Source organism: Rhea americana, unplaced genomic scaffold (genome assembly GCF_003343005.1).
Source record: "Rhea americana isolate MKP2758 unplaced genomic scaffold, rheAme1 scaffold_49, whole genome shotgun sequence".
NCBI classification, from domain to species: Eukaryota; Metazoa; Chordata; class Aves; order Rheiformes; family Rheidae; genus Rhea; species Rhea americana.
In genome coordinates, this window is record NW_028186634.1 from 2,916,314 (window position 1) to 2,937,793 (window position 21,480).

The following is a 21,480-nucleotide window of genomic DNA, read 5'->3' on the forward strand; positions in this document are numbered from 1 at the left end:
TAATATTTTGGTTTAAAAAATGCAAACTTAATCAAGGGCAGATTTCTGCTTCATCTTCTTGAACATTATGTAAAAAAAAATTTAAATCAAATTAGGTGATCATAAACTCTCCTTTATATCAGAAAATCATTAATAGTTGCACAATAAAAGATTCGATATTTCAGATTCCATGAAAGAGTAAAGAAAAAAAAGGAAATTTCAAAGTGGCAGGACTGCAAGTGTTTTTACAAGATTTCATCTCTGAGCACGAACGTCTAGCATAAGGCAAGACAACACTCAAAGTTTGCAATAGAAGCAGATATCTGAAGTCATTTGTGTGTACTTATCAATAAATGAATTATTCTAAACCTGAAATAGGAAGAAAGGTGCATCTGCCTCCATCTCTCCATGGAGAAATTCTCTCTCCAGGAAAGAACATGCAAGTAAACACCTCTACACAGTAAACCTACCACAGACTGCCTATAAAAGGAATAAGTGACTCATGATTGGACTGCACAATTCCATATTATAGACTATTATAAACCTGATTGAAGCTGGCAGGAACAAAGTCATGGGACCTATTTGTCTCAAAGTTCATTCCAAGCTTGAACCATTAATATGAAACAATGTTTTGGTCACATTTTCCTTTTTCTTTCTGCCATATACCTGAATTTTGGCAACAAGGAAATTAAGAGCCAAGGAGGATTACTGCAAGCAGTTAGACTGAAGTTTCCTTACTCTAACAATTTACTTTATTGGAAGCTTCAACTATCTGCAAAATGGGCCGAAACGTAATCAAAATACCTAAAAGCATCAATGATGGACTGCTGTGCTTCCTGACTCACTGTAAGAGGGCCTCTTCTTCAACATTCTAGGATAATAGCTTTTTTCCAGTACCATATTACTGTAGATTGAAGTACAATGGATAGTCGAAAGTAGAGGACTCACAATAATGTTGTTACAATTTTACAATGTTTTCATTTTATTTTACTCTCTTTGAAAATAATTAAGAATTTTCAAATGTAACAGTATTTCACTGCTTTAGCACTGTTTTAATTGAAAACCCAATATTCAGGAAGTATCTGATTTGCATATGTCCTTTACCAGTTCATTCTGGACCCACACATGTATATAGTATGACTCTTTTACCATATAATCTTAAATTAATATTCAAAAGATCTCTCTGCCCTATTTACTGTGTAAGTCTTTACCTCAAACATCTAAAGTAGACCTTTCAATTGAAGGACTTTGTGAAAACTTTGTATATAATATTAGACACTGCACAATTTGGTATCCAGCTGACTGAAATTTGTTGAACTGCTTAATATTTTATATTTTTAAGTACCTGCTTGCCATATTGCAGCTAACCAATATTGAAGTATTCTGTTCTTTTTTCTTTTCATAGAATCATAGAATCAGTAAGGTTGGAAGGGACCTCTGGAGATCATCTAGTCCAAGAGCCCTGCTCAAGCAGGGTCACCTAGAGCGTGTTGGACAGGATTGCATCCAGGCAGGCCTTGAAGATCTCCAGAGAGGGAGACTCCACCACCTCTCTGGGCAACCTGTTCCAGGGCTCTGTCACTCTCACAGTGAAGAAATTCCCCCTCATGTTCAGGCGGAACTTCCTGTGCTTCAGTTTCTGCCCATTGCCTCTTGTCCTTTTGCATGGCACCACTGAAAAGAGTTCAGTTGGCCCCATCCCCTTGACACTTATACACATTGATAAGATCCCCCCTCAGCCTTCTCTTCCCCAGGCTAAAGAGGCCCAGCTCTCACAGCCATTCTTCACATGGCAGGTGCTCCAGCCCTCTGAGCATCTTCGTAGCCCTGCGCTGGACTCTTTCCAGTAGCTCCATGTCTCTCTTTTACTGGGGAGCCCAGAACTGGACACAGTGCTCGAGATGAGGCCTCCCCAGGGCTGAGGAGAGGGGCAGGATCACCTCCCTCGACCTCCTGGCAACACTCTTCCCAATGCACCCCAGGATACCATTGGCCTTCCTGGCCACAAGGGCACATTGCCGCCTCACAGTCAACTTGTCATCCACCAGCACTCCCAGGTCCTTCTCTGCAGAGCTGCTTTCCAGGGGGTCAGCCCCCAGCTTGTACTGGTGCCTAGGGTTATTTCTCTCTAGGTGCAGGACTCTGCACTTGCCCTTGATGAACCTCAGAAGGTTCCTCTCCACCCAACTCTCCAGCCTGGCCAGGTCTCTCGGAATGGCAGCACAGTCCTTGAGTGGATCAGCCACTCCTCCCAGCTTGGTATCATCAGCAAACTTGCTGAGGAGGCACTCCGTCCCCTCATCCAGGTCGTGGATACAGAAGTTGAACAGGATGGGACCCAGGTCTGAGCCCTGGGGAACTCCGCTAGCCACAGGCCTCCAACTAGACTCYGCGCCACTGATGACGGCCCTCTGAGCTCTGCCTTTCAGCCAGTTCTCAATCCGCCTCACTGTCCACTCGCCTAACCCACACTTCCTGAGCTTCTCTAGGAGGATGTTATGGGAGACAGTGTCAAAAGCCTTGCTGAAGTCAAGGTACACAGCATCCACTGCTCTCCCCTCATCTACCCAGCCAGTCATTCCATCATAGAAGGCTATCAGGTTGGTTAAGCAGGATTTCCCCWTGGTGAATCCATGCTCACTACTCCAGATCATCTTCTCTTCCTCCATATGCCTGGAGATGACATCCAGAATGAGCTGTTCCATCCTCTTTCCAGGGATGGAGGAGAGGCTGACCAGGCTGTAGTTCCCTGGGTCCTCCTTCTTGCTCTTCTTGAAGACTGGAGTGACATTGGCTTTCTTCCAGTCCTCAGGCACCTCTCCAGTTCTCCAGGACCTTTCCAAGATGATGGAGAGCAGCCTGGCAACAACATCCGCCAGCTCCCTCAGTACCTGTGGGTGCATCCCATCTGGGCCCATGGATTTGTGAACGTCAAGTTTGCCCAGAAGGTATCCTGTCCCCCTCAACCAAAGGAAAGTCTTCCTTTCTCCAGACTTTCTCCCTCATGTCCAGGCTCTGGGGTTCCTGAGGGCTGCCCTTAGCAGTGAAGACTGAAGCAAGGAAGGCATTCAGTATAACTCTGCCTTCTCTGTACCCTTCGTCACCAGGGCCCCCGCCCCATTCAGTAGCGGGCCCACATTTTCCCTAGTCTTCCTCTTGCTACAGATGTATTAGAAGAAGTCCTTCCTGTTGTCCTTGACATCCCTTGCCAGACTCAATTCCAGCTGGGCCTTAGCCTTCCTTGCAGCATCTCTACATACTCTGGCTGCATTCCTATAATTCTCCCAAGTAGCCTGACCCCTCTTCCACATTCTGTGTACTTTCTTCTTCTGTCTGAGTTTTGCCAGGAGCTCCTTGCTCATCCATGMAGGTCTCCTGCCCCCTTTGCTGGACTTCCTTCTCCTTGGAAGGTATGGCTCTTGAGCTTGGAGGAAGTGATGCTTGAATACTCACCAGCTCTCCTGGACCCTCCTTCCTTCTAGGGCCTTAACCTACGAGATTTCTCCAAGTAGGTCTCTGAAGAGCCCAAAGTCCACTCTCCTGAAGTCCAGGGTTGCAATCCTGCTTATTGCCTTACTTCTTTCCTGCAGGATCCTGAACTCCACTATCTCATGGTCACTGCAGCCAACGCTGCCCCGAACCTTCACATCTCCAACCAGCCCTCCTTTGTTGATTAAGACAAGGTCCAGCAGGACACCCTTCCTCGTAGGCTCCTCCACCATTTGTGACAAGAAGTTATCACTGATGCACTGCAGGAGCCTCCTGGACTGTCTGTGCCTTGCTGTGCTGTCTTTCCAGCAGATATCAGGGTGGCTGAAGTCTCCCATGAGAACCATGGCCTGTGATCGTGAGGCTACCTCCAGCTGTCTGTAGAAGGTCTCATTGACTTCCTCTTCCTGGTCAGGTGGCCTGTAGTAGACACCCACAACAGTGTCCACAGTGTTAGCCTGCCCTTTGATCTTCACCCATCAGCTCTCAGCTGCCTCCTCCTCCTCCGTCCCTAGGCAGAGCTCGATGCATTCCAGTTGCTCTCTGACATGAAGAGCAACTCCACTGCCTCGCCTTCCTGGCCTGTCTTTCCTAAAAAGCGCATAGTCATCCATGACAGCGTTCCAGTCATGCGAGCTATCCCAAACATTGAATATGTCTCAGGTTACCTGTAGGTATTGCCCTACATAAATGGCAAATTACTGGACATAGACTCATGAAATCCACTTGATCTGGTAACACCACAATCTCCATTTTACTGCTAGGAATTAAAAGGATAAAGATTAAAGACAAAATTCACACTGATTTCAGATTTCCACATCCTATTTTTCAACACTTAGGTTACCTGTTTATCAGCCTTATAAATTTAAATTTCAAAGTCATCAACTTCAATACTAAAACTTCATAAATTGCAATTGAGCTAAACATGAATGCACATCAAATAAAGCACATACCAAATGGTGGACACACGTGATGACATATATTAGTGAGGCTAGACAAATCAATCAAACATATTTATTTATTACCATCACCAGATACGGTTGTTCTTTCTTTAGAATGGCATCCAAGTGCTTTAGCCATAAAAAATGAACAAACAAAAACAAAAAGTCCACAAAACCCCAAATCCAATCCTTCATGAAAAGATTAGTAAGAATCCTGCAGAAATATCTCAGGCTGGGTAGGCAGTGATTACAATTTGGAATGCAGTCTGAGTTACCAGCTAACCACAGATGATAGTCTAGGACAACATGAAAAATGCTCCCTAAAATACAAGATGTTAAATGCCACAGCCAAGTTAATCTATCATAAATGTGCAGAAACCTAGAATACCAAGTGCAATCTTTCCAAATCTTGTATTCACTTTTTTTTTAATAGCTTTGCATATAAATTTCAGATACTGACACAACTCTAGCTTTTGATTTGATTTTTTTTTAACAAGAAAACATGATTTGAAATGGAAAAAATCCAAAATAATTTGATAATCCCAATCTTAATTCAAATATTTCAAAAATCCTAACTTTTTAAGCTTCACACAGGAATATGCATGTATTTTGTATTTACCTTGACACTTCAAAAAGTTTAGCTTGTAACTATGCACTATAAAAGTAAACTGCTAAGCTCTAAGTTTATTCATCTCTTTGACTGTATTAGATACTTTTATTTTTTTAAAGTAAAAATGCAACAACAAATATACTTGGTTTAATCTATTGGTCACTATATAATTTTTTCCTAAAAAAATAATTTAGCTAGCTATAAGCTCTTTTACAACATATTAAACCAGTTACTGTAAATTTGTTTATAGTTTTGAAATTAAATGTAGAATAAATCATTATTTTCTGAGATAAAACACATAACTGCCTTCAACATGACCTAGTTTATATTAGTGGCTAGGTAACCACTGGATGTTACCGAATTTTAATCATATATATGAAAGTCTTCAGAAAAAAGATCTGTTATTTTGGAGGTTACACCTCAATATTCATTTTGAAAACCATGTTTTAATAAATAACACTTTAGAATACACACAAATACTTCAACATAATTGCTAAAAAGGTGGTAATGTATGAAGTGATGGTGAAACTTGCACAGAACTTTATTCTGATAAATAGGGTAAGCATTTTTGCATAGATAAGAAAAATTCTGTTGTACATCTTTCAGAATCAAGCACAATTACAAAATTCTTTGTAAAGGTAGGCTGGAGAGTTTAAATACTTCCAGTTTAGATAAAGTAATATTTTGCAAATTCTCATGATCACTGTAGCCACAGCCACAACATAATAGTTTGAGAAGCAGCCAGACTCTTCCTTTGTAACAGTCAAGTTCAGCTTGCAACACTATCAAAAATAAAAGAACTGTAAGCTAATTGCTAGCAAGTATGACGCAAGCGGTTTCCTCGGTAACGGCCCAAGTTGCTGAAGTGCCTGATCCAGCATTTCCTCATCTGTTTGCACTCACACCAGCAGTCTGACAATGTAGTCACTGCATCCTGTTTCACTCAACAGCCAGCGAAGCATACTACAGTTAACCCTTGACTAACATCTTTACAGTTAACTTACCATATCTACAAATCAAAACTTATAGCAATATTGTATGTAGGTATTTTTAATTTTATTACATATTTGCAATAGCTGTGTATGGCAGTCTTTTTAATCAAAAAGAAAAGGATGCATAAGAGCACTTAGAATACAAAACCCATATATTCCAAAACATAATCAAAACAAAAATCCATGTAAACTATAAAGTATCTGCCATAAATAAAATTTTAGACACCTTCAGATTATATATAAAACTTTAGACATCTTCAGATTCTATATAAAACAGCTGAATAGCAGTACCTTTGTACTTTATAATTCCAGATTTTTTCTGATCTTACACAGTACTAAAATTTATTAGATACAAACATCAAGAGGATTTATGAAACTACTTCTCATTCACATAAAATAGATGTGTTCATAAAAAAATCAAGAACATATCTTAAGAAGTTATAACAAAAAAGTTACTGTATCTACAGAGAAAGAAAAAAAACCACATTTTTAACCTAAAAAAAGAACAGAAAGAGTGTGGCTCTCATCATCAGTGAATTATCTTTCACAGGAAGTTCTGATTCTAGAGAACAGTATTGGCAACTAAATCACACATGTTAATCAAAATATGTACGTGCTGATCTTTCTTATAATATGTTATACAAAAAGCTTTAGATGATTTGGGGGCATGGGGGGATGTTATTGTTAAATGTTAATTTGATTTTAGCCATTTCACGACATGAATAAAAATGAAAAACTTTTTCCAGTACAGACTTTTTGCATTCTGACATCAATGCTCATCCAATGCAAACATAACTGCTTTCTGTAGTATGGGCTAATCATGGGGCATAAACAAGCAAAAAGGCAAGATTAAAAAGTCTTGATACTTAACATAAAAACTCTGGGTAAGGCTTCACCAACGAAAAATACACATGCAGTTTAGTGATGAAAATGTCTCCCATCTAGCTGATCTCTACAGAGCAATTTTAAGTGGGAAATCCCCAAACATTCTAGAGCAGACAAAGTGACAGCCAGCCATACAGACTTGTCATAGCAGTTTCCTGACCACTAAAGGGAAGGAGATATTGAAAAGGTGAACATGCAGGAAGGAGATCAATTGGTGACTTATTTTTACTATTTCTTTCACAAAGTCTTACTCATTCAGGAAACTTACGTTCATATCAAGTTTGAACTGCTCTAAAAGGAGCTCTAAAACAGTCCTGATATTCTTTCAAATACATCATGGATTCTCCAGTTTCTTGAGACCTTCATGCTGAAATTTAGTATCTTAATTTATCCATGGTCTAAAAAACAAAATACCAATTGTCAATCCAAAACACTCAAGGGTACAAATGAGTAGTGTGAAATAAAACCCCAAAGAACAGCATGCAAGTATGCACTGGCAGCTATACTTACCTAGTAAACAAGAAACAAAAAAGGATACTATGTTTACATGATATAATCAATGCTCTGGTTTAGTTAGCAATTAACTACTTGTTAGCATTTCCGTGATTTTTTTTCCTCTAAATGGAGGCGTTTCAATCAGTAGACTTTTCTACTCTGTTAGTATAGTTTTCAACTGCATTGCTTTTTGGATTCTTCCCAAATACCCTCAGTCCCCTTTGTTCCACTTTTGCAGTATAGTATGGCAGGCAGGAATGGCAACCAAGGCAGAAGGAAACTTGCAGCAACAGGGAGAAAGTGTCTATTGGTGAAGAAAATTTTCCTCAGTTGAACAGAAAAACAGCTAGAAAAAATACATAGGAAGTAGTCTGGCACCTGATTATTGAAATTCCAAGGAGATCAAAGAGTTGCAGGAAAGAAGAGACAATGATAGGTAGAAAAGCTGTGATGATACAAAGTATGCTGAGTAACTTGTGTGGGAGGAAAGCAGGCCAGCAGAGACCAGTGAGACTTAGGTTGTTGGGTTACCCTGGGATCCAAATACTTTCCGTCCCAACTCTACTCAACTATGGATCAGGGAGTCCTGAGAAAACCTCTTCTCCAATCTGTGAATTGTTGATAGTAATTTCCTTCTCTTTGTTCTCTAACATGTTTTTTGTGGTGCTTTGCCATGTGATGACTTCTGGTATGCAGATCAAGGCTCAGACAGATTATCCAAAACTAGAATAGACAATGGTTGCTAAGGAGGTCTTTGATAAAATTATTTTTTTACATATCTGGACTAGAACCAAGAAGTGGATGAACGTCCACAGACAAGTTCTATTAGAAAGCATTAAAAATGTTCACATCTAAATATGAACATAGGCATCAAATGACCTAACATTTTAATTATTTAACTGAGGTATAGCAAGACCATCTTATATAGAGGGATAGCCTCTACGCAAGGCTTGAAAGTCTATCCAAATATCAATGATTAAATGTCCTTTCCCAACAGTCAGAATTGCTGTCTGCTTTATTAAAAAAAAAAAAAAAAATCTACCAAGGAATCTGCTAGTTACTCACTTCTTCTCCAGCTCTACCTCTTGGTATACTCTGACTGGCATACTAAGAAGAAATTTAGCTCTGTGGACAGAGCTAAATGAACTCCCAAGTGACATGCATGTAAAGACACAGGCAAAAAACCACACTCTCCTTTTTGTCTAGGGCTTTTTTTGGCTTACTCCTCTTCATGAAATCTGCAAGGCCACCACTGCAGAACATATAAAGAAGCACAGCAGAGCTGATAAGAAGGAAATACTGACCTAGCACATCTGTTAGCTTCCCAGCTGTGTCCTGAGTCAAAGCCTTACTCAAATGGGAAATAAAGTTCAGATTCTTCCTCAAAAGTTCTGCAAAAGTCTATTTGCCCTGTGTAGGCAAATAAAGCTCAAGACAAGATGCTGTAAGCAGAATGAAATATTTCAATTAAATTCATATGAACTTCAGTAATACAAAGATCAGGCAAAGTTTTTTTTTTTTTTTTTTTTTTTTACAGGACTAATATTCCAGAAAGATACTTTTCAGGATACAAATTCTTCAGTGTTTTCCCATTGCTTTAAGTATGAGGGAGAAATGGAGCAAGACGTTTCATATTTATTTTTGATGCACAGTTTATTCCCCATAATCATTAGCCAGCTATCTACTCTTGTTAATAAATACAGCACTGGAACTAGTAATCTCCCTTCCCAGTTGTTTACAATCAGAAAGTAATACCCCAAAAAAGCAAGATGGCTGAAGGCCTTAGTCTTCTTCAAGCAAAATAAAATAAAATGTAACTAGAAGACCTTTGCCCCCCTCCATCCAAGAAACAAACAGAATTTTTCTCAGCTTTTATAGAGTCTCTGTAGGTAGCAAAGAATAGGCTCCTAGCTACAAAAGAACCCAGACCTTACAAATAAATTTGCACAGATGACAGTTACATGCTTATGGAGAACAAAGCAGGTGAGCAAACGCCTTGCATCTAATATACAGAAATAAAAGAACAAAATGGAAAAAAAAACAGAATTATAGTAATATATATACACACCAAGATAAATAATGAGATTTGTATGAGTATGTCAACAAGAAATGTACATATCTTTTCAAATGCAGTCTAGTTGTGTGTCTTTTTTCAGTAATGGACATTTATTTGGTATTCAAGCATGAGATACTAGAGACATTTTTGTTGTAAATGCTAAAGAAATATTTATTTTTTCAACTTTATAAATTGTAGGTTACCAAATATTCTACAGAAGTAAGTTTTTAAAAACAGCAGCTTGGTTGATATGCTTCCAAAAAAGCAAAATATTACTTTTTCAGAGCATTTTTATATCTTTGGTGAAAGTTACTCATAATTTTGAATCCAATTATGTTACTGATCCTCTAATGCATAGAATGATAAAGATTACACTGTCAAGAAGAGATGTCAAAATTATTTTAAAATTAGAAACACCTAAGGATAGGAAAGGAGAAAGAAAAATGACAATTCAAAAGAGAAAGACAAGCAAGAAAGCAATTTACTATTTAATACTAACCTTCTGGAAATTTCTCTATCTTGCATTTTGAAGGTCCAAATAATTAAAGATGTGCCTAATAAGGCACCAACCCTGTCTGCCACTAGCTATGGTGGAAGGAACATAGCTTTAAGAATGTATTGCTTTGAGACTGTTAACACCTGCTCTAGAGACCTAAGGTTAAAAATTACATTAAGCTCTGAATTTTTGACAAGTGGAACTATAATCTCATTCATTAAACACTGCAAAACACATGTTCTTTTCCACTTGAAAGGTAAAATGCTGTGCTGACTCTTAAGTAGCTTCCTACCAGGATACATGTTAAGGCAAGGACAAAAGACAAACTTCAGCAATGAGATTATAACAGCATCTAGTCTTATATAAGGAAAACGACATTAACTATATACCTTTACTACTTAAAGGGAAAGTCTTATAGGCCCACTGTTATACTGAATTTGCAGTTAATGTCAAGGTTATATCTCTATTTCTATGATTCTATGATTTTATATGAAACATGGCATAAAATTTTACCAAAGTTGTAAGCTACTTTCTAAAACATAAAACAAAAACAAGCTTCTAGTTTAATATGTACAGATATAACATCAATTTCTATTTAAATTTGTCCTGAAGTTTTATCTTTAGCGATCTTAATAATGGGTTGCACAAATTTCATATGTAAGCATAGAGTTTTATTCAGTTTTAACAAGACTTGAGTTTGAAGTTTAGGATCTTCTAAATGGTTTCTGATTTCACTCTTCATAAGAATTTTTTTCCTTCACACAGGGACTGAAATACTACTTTCATCTTGAGAACATTTCACATAAGACTCTGAAATAACTGCCATTGTCTCAGAGGGCCCAGAAAAATAGGCTACTCTTAAAAGCAATAGCCAGCATTTATTTTTCATCTACACATCTAACACAACCTCTGTTCATCTACTCATGCTTTCTTACCTCCATCTTGACATCAAAGAAAGTCACCTGACAATCAATTCTTTTCAAGTTTCTCTAAAAATTTATTCTTCAGCACTGAATAAATATCTTCCAGTTATGAAAAATAAATAAGCCCACAATACAAAGACAGGTCATTAACACAAAGGCTGTTTCAAAACCTTCTTTTTTAGACAAACTTTGAATTTCAACCAAAAGTTCCAATGGAAAAGTTAGATTTTCAAAATTACAATGAGCATGAAAAGGATCTTTCTATGGAAATTAAAGAAAAAAAACTAATTAAAGGGTTTGTATCGGTACACATAACAAATTTACAGATGCTTGTAATTAAAATATTTCAACTGTGCTGTGTGAAAAAGACAAGTGAATGCCTAGACAAACATCTATGTTCTTAGTCAATTGAAATTCTCTCAATGCAAAGTTCATTCGAAACTTCCTCTGCAAGTATGTTTCAATGATCCGAAATAGATACTATTCCCCCTCAAAATGCAGGGTTGTTTAAAACAAGAACAGAAAGAGAATACACATGGGGTGGACAACAAAGATTTGTTTGTGTTTTCTTGCAGCGTATTTCATATCYTAACTCCGTCCTATACCGACATGTCAGGAAGAATAAGAGCCCTTCACGTAAATAATCTATGTATTTATCTAACTCAAGCTATAAGCAACAATGCATAATAGGTAAGCCTGTGTGGTTCAACACATTTTTGTACAGATTCTCTCAATGGAAGCAGCATAACCCAGATCAACAGAGATCACTACCTAGGCAAAGTAAAGCCTGCTTCACAGACAGGCCTATTAGTCAAGTGGAAATATGTACTAATGTGGCTTTACTTCTTCCAATCTGAGCTGATTCATTCAGCGCCAGAGAAGATGGCACTTCACAGACAGAGCAGGATTTAAACGTTTTCAGTGTCCTAATCACACCTTCACGTTTGAACACAGATTTCTCTACTACTCACACGTAAGACCTCAGCTGCATGTATCTAAGAAAATATGGCTTAAATCAACTGGAATTGATGTGCAAATTACACAGGGAGTGTAATTCTAAGGGACTGAAAATGTATAAGACACTGTGGAATTGCAAGAACGTACATCAAAGAATCTGTGAGTGCATTTACACATTACGCTGTATAGATGGCAAACCGAATGCAATTGAGGCTAGTACAGATATTAATGAAGAAAATAATCACTTAAGACTTCTCACAAATGCATTTTCTTTTTTAAGTTAGTATAATTAAAGCATAAGTATGACATCAAATTTTATTAAGTGCTGCTGATGATCTATAAATACAAAGATCAATCCCTGCCCCAGAGAAAGTTCACAGAAAGTCCTTTTTTGTCTATCCTTCCAAAAGTTAAAAGCTTAGCTTCCAAGATGATATCCACTTTTGTAGCACATACACACCATATGGTTCCTTGGCTACCATGCACCTTTCACATAAAAGATGACCACTGATCCTCAGATATCTCATCATCAACAATCAAACGCTGAAAAACAGTAACTGTATCAGCGATTTGCCTGAAAGGAAAGAAGTTGTTCTAAAGAGTCAAAAGTACTAGAAAAACTCACTGATACCCATTCTTAAAACCGTATTTCTTATCTAATATTTGTAACTTAGAGTACTCAGAAATATAGAATTCCTTTAAGAAAATCTGCCAGGCAGAAAGATAAAACTATATTCCTGAAGTAGCAAATAGCTATCACCTAACATTGTTTAGGAAATCAAACTGATCAGAAAATAATCTGTGACTGAATCTGTAACATTAAACTGACTTTCAAAAAAAAAAAAACAAAAAAGAAAAGACCTTTAGCGACACTAAAACTAAATGTAGGCCTTTAATTCTAGGCCACATTGGAACAGAAATCGTGCTAAAGACGCAGCAAGTGTAGTATAACTATGGAGTCTAGTTTAAGAATGCCCTTTTAACACAATGGGAGCTAAACTAAAGGCTAAAAAGTGTTTAACCACATTAAAAGAAAATAGAACATGGCCAATAATTAAGGTTAAAAGATGCATTCTAATACAAGGATCATACTGTCTATGCAGGGAGTCATAGCTAAACTGTTGTCTCAGTAAACTAATAAAATTTTCCTCTGCAAACCTTAAGTCTCACTCATTTCCAGAAGACTTTAGTCTATATTATGAACTTCTGCTGATAAAGCTATACTGACTTTAAATATAAATAGGCAGGTGTGACATAGGCTTGCTAGCAGAAGCACCTAACATTGGCACAATTGCTCCAGAGACAGAGAGGGGAGGAGAAGGGAGGTGGGAGGGAGGGGAAAAGGCACTGAGGCGGTTTTGCCATAATGAAAGTACTCACTTGAAATTAAATCACATATATTTTTCAGTTACTGTTAGCAGCATGAATATAGCTACACCAATGTACCTATACTGCTAATTCATACCAAAACTGCCTGGAACATTCCTCACAAAAGCAGCATGATCTCTCAAAAAAAGTATCAAGATCCAGAGCATCCAGATACAGTTTTATATGGTATATTTCCTACTGTGTCTTAAGTATCTTACAAAAAAAGGAAATAATCTAAGGAAAGGATAATTTACATATTCCATAAAATAAGATTTTATTTATCAAGGGAACAACAAATGGAACATCTGCTCCAAATATGCCTTTAACCTAATGAAGATATTTAAGTTTGCACAAAGGAGCGTTAAGGCTGGCAACCCAATACCGGGGAACAAAATTTAACAGAGTTACCATTCAATTAGTCATTCAGTTGGAAGTAATGGTCAGCTTTTTCCATTTCTCTTGTACGAAGTGAGATTAGCACTGGTAGTCAAAAAGACTGGGCAGTGCAGCATCAGACTTCATAAATAATGAAGTACCAAATAAACAGAGGCATATACAAAGATTAAACACCTGTGCCCTCTTCTGTCCCTCCCCCAGTAATTTTACGCTTGTTTCAAAGGAGCATGCTAAATTAAAAACTATGAAAACGTAGGGATGGCCCATGAGAAAAAGAACACATCAAAGCACAGCCCAGGTCAACAGCTGCCTTTATTTTTTATGAATTATGTCCTTTTCCAAAGTTGTATGATCCATTTTAAAGCATAAGACTGCTTCTGGAAACTATATTTTTAGTTTAACGGTCATTTAGTCATGCAGTCTCTTGCATTCCTGAAACACCTCATTTTCTTCACACTCATCAAAAACGGCCATGAAGTTAATTAGGTCTTTCTTAAGGACAAATCTCTGATCTGCTTTTTTCATACTTCCCCTTCCTAAACACCACCATCCATTAGCATAGGTCATGCTATCATGTGACTTCTCAGTATTGGTGATTCCTGTCTGTTTGGAAGACAAAATTTCTTTTGGCTCCACTGGATCCTTAAAGTCATTGACTCTTTTTATGCTTTGCTAGCATTCCCTAACACATTACAAAATCTGCCCTGTCCAATCCAGGTCGTTATCCTTTAATCTTTCATTCTTGCTCTTGGGGTGTGGAAAAGTCTCCTTTTTTATTAAAATATATTCTGTTGCATCTTTCTATCTTGCTATGCATTTTTACTTTTTTCTCCAGTAAAAAGTCACATTGGAACTCAACTTCTTTTCCCCTTGACTCTCACCTAAAACTGTTTGTTCAGTTCTGTCTTTTCATAGTTTTATCCTAGAGAACATGGGTGATATCCCAACAAATTACTTTATAATCTTGGTCTCCAGTGGTTTGCTCTCCCTTCTCTTTCATAAACCAGAAGCTTCTCACCTGTTTTTCTCCACAAGTTTTTCTGTCTGTGATGGGAAAGACTACATTTTCCAATTTCCCTCTCTCTTACCCTTTTCTTTGCATAAAAGCATAAGATTTTTCCATCTTCAACAAGTATTTTATGAGCACCAGACCCAATAGCTTCAAATGACTATACTATGTGATTGGCTTGAATGATAGTAAGGCTGCATAAAATTTTCACTTGTTAGGGGTCAGAAAACCAAAATAGGAGAGAAAAAAAAAGTTTTAAAAATTCACTTCCTAACAAGCCAAATAAGGCACAGGCTTTAAGAGAAATTTTTTCACTTAGTTCTGTTATTTACTTATGGTATGAAATACTCGATTCCCAGGGTTCAGCTCATACTGCAGACTTGACCTCTATTCAGACATCCTCTCCAGGGTTCCCCTTATGTTTCTACCATTTTTTTCATAAAATGCTAGAATTTGATGTCTTTGAAATTTCCCCCATAAGTCGCCCATATTCAACTGGTTCAGCCAGTCAAGTTCAATTATTAAGATACTACCGGCAGGCATATACATACACACACATGGGTTATGCTGGCAGATGACACTTTTCCTACCTGATCCCTTGTAACTTTTCTTTCCTATTTAACCTCACAGAACATACTGTTCACAAACCAGAGTCTGGACATATTCTCTTCCACTGTCCTTCTAGATACTTTCCTGTGAACTTTTTGTTCCTAATCTCTAAAATTTTCTTGCAGAAGTTTAAATGTCAGTCAAAGCTGAAAATTAGTACTTTATCTTGTTAGTTCCATTTGACACAGTTAGCTATGCTGTCCTTGGAACCTTCTCCTCCATCAGCTTCTTCACTCCTTTCCTACTGTCGCTCCTGTAATAAAATATTCTCTACCTCCCACCAGATTTCTCCAGCATTTCCACACAGTTGTTTATGATGTCCTTCATTTCTCCCTCTACATCTTATCTCCAGGTTGACCACACCTAGAGACACATTTAACCCCTTTGCTACACTGATAACTTACAAACATTTATTTTTGACCTATTTCTGTCCAAAACAAAACAAAAAATCAAGTTGTAGGTATCTAAAAATCAGGTTAAGCTAAACTTAGCTAACAGAATTCCTAATTGTGTTCAGCCTCCCTAATAACATCCTTTGTCATCTTCTGTGAACTGCAGACATTGTAAAAATACGTAACAACAGGCAGCTTCTGCACTAAAAAGCTTACAGCCAGAGTACTTAAGAATGCTGAAACACAGTTTGTTTCACAAATAGGAAGCAGGAACAGATACAGACTGTCTAAGCAAATTAAGAATTGCATTAATTTTGAGTTACATAAATATTTTAGAGTAATTGAGGCCTGATATGTCTAAGGTAATTCACAAAAGGTATAAAATAGCAAGGAATTGAAGTTGGGGAGATCTGGGGTTAATCTAATAGCTTAATCACATGACAATTCTTCCTATAATTAAGAGAGTGCAACATGAAAGTGTTATCCATGAAATATGTCAGCATTTCTACACATTTGAACAGTAAGTAAGTACAGTAGCTAGGAAAAACAAAAGGCTGCTATGTTTGCAGACTATTTGGGACACATACAAAAATCAGAAGGGCCTATTCTTTCTGCAAGGAAAAATAAGTATTTTAGAAAAATTTTTTTGACTCATCTAAGTTCCTGTGTACGATTTCCTACACATATTCTATCTCAGATACCTGTTGACCTATATGTTAAAGAAAAAAAAAGTTTACTACATTATTTTTCAGGACATGAATTACTTACAAGAGCTGCAACATTGGCTACAACCTTTTAGATTCCCATTCCTGAATTGGCTTCCACGGAGAAAAAGAAAAAGAAATAGAAATGGAGAGCTAATGGCCAATAAAGACAAATTCTTTCATACAAGTAGCAGATTAACATCCAATTAATACATGTAATTAAAACTCTATTTTATACAAAATTTGTGATACCAATCAATAAATACTGCAAGTATACTACTAATATGCAGCATCTCCCTAGGCCCAAGAGGAACACTGCAATAAGAATGCAAAAAGCGTGTTCACGGCTGAAATTGTACAAATTTCAGTACGAAATGTAATACAGTAGAATTCAGAAAAGAAATAGCACCTCCTTGTAATTCTTAGTTTTAATTTTAGCCATATCACATTCTGATCTAGACACATTAGATATTTTCACAGTGGTGTTTAGATATACCTACATAAAAATGTAAATTTATAATACACTTTTCCCTCTCAGATTACACTGTTAACGATATGTACTGCAGAAAAAGCATAGATAGCAAGAAGCTGTAGACTGATGGCTAAAGCAGTGTGGATATCATACAACAGGTAAGAACAAAGGTAATTCAATTTACTAACTTTTCAGCATTATAGTTGCCATATCTGTCCATATAAAGAAAGAGATGATTCAAGTGTTTAGCATACAGATTGCTCAAATCAGAAAGCATTTACAGGATCATGCTCATAGGGCCCATTTCTATCTCTACCCCAGACAACAGTGACATCTAATTCCAGTATGTGCACTACTGGTTCATATACATGGAAAAAAGCCAACCCAATATAATTATTCCCTTGTCGTATTTAACTAGACAGTCAGACATAATTTCAGATCAACAAGTAACTAAAAATTCATGGTCAATTTCCCTATTTTCCCCCAAGATTAACTCAAAGCTGTATCTATCTTTCTGTTTTCACTTGCTCCTGCTTGTAGAGGTTCAATTCACATTAACAACCACATAAAATACATCAAATATAATCACTATAGTAACTTAGCTCTTGTTTACCAAAATATCCATGCCCTACTGGACTTATAGCACATTCCCCGTATTGCACTGTATTCATTAACCTTGCTATGTCTAAACATTAATATTGAAAAAAAAACCTACATTTTTCTATGAAGATCTGCAAGACATGCAATCAATTTCTAAAGAAAATTAACATAATAAATGCTCCCTGAAGAGCAGTAAGTGCATACATTCCTTCTGTTTCGGGGAAACAATACAAAAAGATTTAATGTTTATTCAAATAAAGTTGCACACCGGATGTTTATTTCTCTCCTCATACACAAACAATTGACTTCTTATCAGCTCTACAATGTCTGATCTCTCTCCAAGACAGACAAGAAATCAAACAATTTAAACTGTATTATCCTTACAAAATTGCCCACAAACTATTGTATACAACATACATCTACGAAGCCCATTTAAACTTTAATAAAGTACAAGTATTTACTGTAAAGCACAATAGACTGCTAGGAAAATAGAGAACTTAAATCTCTTTCTTGTTTCTATTTACTTCTAGTGATAACGAAGATATCAAATACTGGATGTCTACCAAACAGTTACATTTTATTATGAACATGTAAGATTTAAGTACACTCAGTAAAATCCACGTATTTACTTATGGTTGACATTTACAATATTTCTTAAAGAACAGGCAATGCCTTAACTTGAAATATACACATGCTTTTAGGAAGTGAGATGACTATCAAAAGAAGCAGTCAGTAACTTGCATAAGAACAAATACCTTTTATCATCTAGAAAGGTTAATGAAAGCAGTTATCAAATTTGTTGATTTTTTTTTATATCGCAGATGACTGCGAGACAAAAAGAGAGCATTTACTACCTAGAAGGGAGTAGAGAAAATAAGTTGTTATTATTATAATAGTCCTAAAATATCTCAATTAGTATTATAATATTTTGATAAYTGTTTCTAGTATTAAATAATTTAAAATTTTATTGAATTAATTGTTTCAGCATATTTGCACTTTAATGTTTCAGGTTAAAAAAAAATTACTGGTGGATTACTCTGAATTATAAATGCCGGGGAAGAAATGCTCGAGAACTACTCCACTGTTTCAGATTCACCTCATATTTCCTCAGAGCTATTTCATGGCCATCGTAAGAGGTGTATTACGGAATAAATGTTAACGCAGAACTAGAGAATTTCATTTAGAATCCATGAACGTCAACCACAACAGAAGGGGGATTCTGCAGAAATAAACGTGCAAGTGAACAGTTTCTGTGAACTGATTATTAAAAACACTCCTCTTATTCTCCCTCCTATAACGGGCTGATTATCCACTTCCAGCAGCCTCGGGCCAATTCCATCGGCAATACAAATTGGTGTTCCTGGAGTTCACGTGTAATTTCCCAAATATAAACAAACTCCACCCCACATGGGGGTTTGCACAACAAAAGCCAAGACTCATTGAAAAGTTTTCCACGAGCTAAAACCCAACAAAGTTCCATTCAAGAAAACTGAATGTTTTGGGCAACTTTCCAGACTCTACTGAACAGTTCTCTCTTCAGTAAGTAGAAGTTTCTTAAATCAAATCAACCGAAACTTAATGTTAACTTCTTTAGAGTGAGGAAAAGAAGGATATACGGGAAAGAGAGAAAAAAAGAGACAGTAATCTGCAAGGCAGAAGGACAATCACCACTCAAACATCGCCAAAAATCGGTAAACAATATCCCTCAAAACTTAGTTTTTCTTTAGCACTTGGCAATCATTTTGTCGATAGAAAGTGGGAAGAAAGAGAAGTACCGTGCAGTTAGAGAGCTGAGGTTTCTTTCTCTTGTACAGTCTGCCAGAAGCGGAGGAGGTGGGCTTTGGAAAAGAAACAACCAAAATATAAAGTAGCTGATAGCCGAAGTTTTTTTTTGTTGTTGTTGTTGTTGTTTTTTTTTTTTTAATGACTAAGACAACTTTAAAATTTTTAAGATCGTACGAATAGCGAGCCAGCACTCTGTCCTACTGCAAACGTATTATTACGACTTAGCTCCTATACAAAGTATAATACAGATTCCGCAGAACCAAGTTGAGGAACTAAAACACGTTAAGGAACTAACATATTCCTCTATTTCTTTAACGGGAGTTTGACAGTTAGCAGACATCCAGCACATATATATATACAGAAGTTAGGAAAAGCAAGTCGCGCTTATTACTCCTCAGAAAATGTTTCTCCCTCCAGTTTTGGAGAAACCTACCTGCTCTCTGGAAATGCAAGGCAACGAAGGTCTCCTATACATTTTGCAGCTGCCATAATAGCTGGCCGAACTTTCCCCTAAGGATACGCAGCTAGATCTCCTTCTGGGTCTGATCACAGGCACTTTTTCCTCCACGCTGGGGAGCCGTGGGTGATGATGCTCGTGGTGCGCTCCTCGGCTCTGAGCCGAGAAGATGCCGCGCTCCCAGCCGCAGAGTGCCAAGAGGCAGCCTGCCACCCCGACCAAGCCGGCCAACAGCGGTCTGAACGCTGGGGGGAGAGAGTTAAGGCTGGTGAACGATACCAGCCAGACCAGGCTAGAGAAAACGAAAATCAGGAGACTCCGGCTCAGCTTCACGGATCTCTGCAGCAGGGTCAGCGCTGTCACCGAGCCCAGCATAGTCAAGAGCCTGCCTGCAACCGCCTGCAGCTCGGCGGGGTCCTGGGACTCCTCTTCGCGTCCCTCCGCAGGCAACAGCCACTGCAGCACCACGAAATCCCCCGAGAAACAGCAAACGGGTAGCGCCAGCAGCCACCAGCGAGTCGTGCCGCCGCCGTGTTCCCCGCGCTTGTCCCGGGCCAGGTGGCAGGTGAGGAAGAAGAAGGCACATGCGATGCTGAAGAGGGGGCTGAGGCAGCGGGACAGGCACAGCAGGGCGCGCAGCAGCCGGGGGCTTCGCCAACTGCTCCCGTCTTGCTGGCCCCCGGGGCTGCCCCTGCCGTGAAAGGCCAGTAGCGAGAGGACGACTGCAACCAGGGCGCCCAGGCTGAGGAGAGTCCGCCAGGAGGAGGAGGCAGCGGCGGCGGGCAGCAACAACAGAGAGAAGAAGCTTTTCGGGGGATCCTGCTTCAGGGGGGGCGCGCAGCTCTTCACGTAGCCGTTCCGCAGGTTATCCGGGCCGCTGCCGCCGGGGAGAGCCAGAGGGGCAGCCGCCGCGCCGTCCGGCTGCTGGTAGTGCTGCGGGAGCTTGCTAGGTCCGCGGTGGGAGGCGGCCGCGGTGGCGGCTTCTCTCTCTTCCCTCATGGTGGTCGGGGAAGCACGAAGGGGGAGGACGGGGGAAAGGAGCGGGTGGCGCTAGCTCTCGCCCGGCCGTGTCTCTCTCATCTCCTCAGGAGAAACGCACCAGGCTGAGCCGCGACTTCTCCCTCCTGGGGCGGCAGCGTCCAGAGCATGACGGGGAAAGAGGAAAAAAAGGTAAAAGTCTGTCTTTCTTTCTCTGTCTCTGTCTCTCTCCTCCCCGCAAGCGGATCTAACGAGAGGGACTCGCTATCGCCTCCCAGCGCTCACCAGCGGCAGTAGCTGCTGGCAAAACCCCGGCGGGGGTGGGAGCGCAGCGACGAACAGCCCTCAGTCAGGCCGTCCGCCCGCGCGCCCGCCCTGTCCTCGCGCAGCTGCGCACGGCGCGCGCCTGGGGAACGGTTGCGCGCTAACGGCCGCTCGCTAACGGTCGCTCCCTCCCAGCGCGTGAGGGGGTGGGGGAGCGAGGGGGAAGGGCGGGGCGGGCGCGTTCCTGCCGGGCGCACGCCGCCCTCGCGCGGGGCTCCCCAACGGCTGCGGGAGGGGGCGGGGGTGGAGGGGGAACGAGGCGTGAGGCGTCAGCCCCGGTGCTGCGCCGGCTCCTTCCCGCGCGCCACGCGCCTCCTCTGGCCCCGCCCCGCTCCCGAGGGCGGCCGTTAGAGGAGSCCCCCCCCGCAGTCCTGCCCGTTTAACGGCTCGCGGCGCGCCCCGGGAGAGCGGAGAAATGCTGGGCAGTGAGCAGCTTCGTATGTGTGTGAATATATTTATAGAGAGAGGCTTTAANAAAAAAAAAAAAAAAAAAAAACTAATGCTGGAGACCTGCGTGCTGGTGGCCGCCCCCGGGTTTGCGTCCTGTGAGCCCTGAGAGGCTG

General features: G+C 39.5%; 1 protein-coding gene across 1 annotated transcript in view; it reads right to left on the bottom strand.

The window, feature by feature from the left end:
* Positions 1–20,972, bottom strand: part of PDE3B (phosphodiesterase 3B) — an 89,967-nt gene extending 68,995 nt beyond the window's left edge. Inside the window, exon 1 of the mRNA XM_085317164.1 lies at positions 19,592–20,972. Coding sequence (XP_085173290.1) covers positions 19,592–20,614 — 1,023 coding nt within the window. The 5' untranslated portion in view covers positions 20,615–20,972. The remainder of the gene's footprint in view (positions 1–19,591) is intronic.
* Positions 20,973–21,480: the final 508 nt, after the last annotated feature.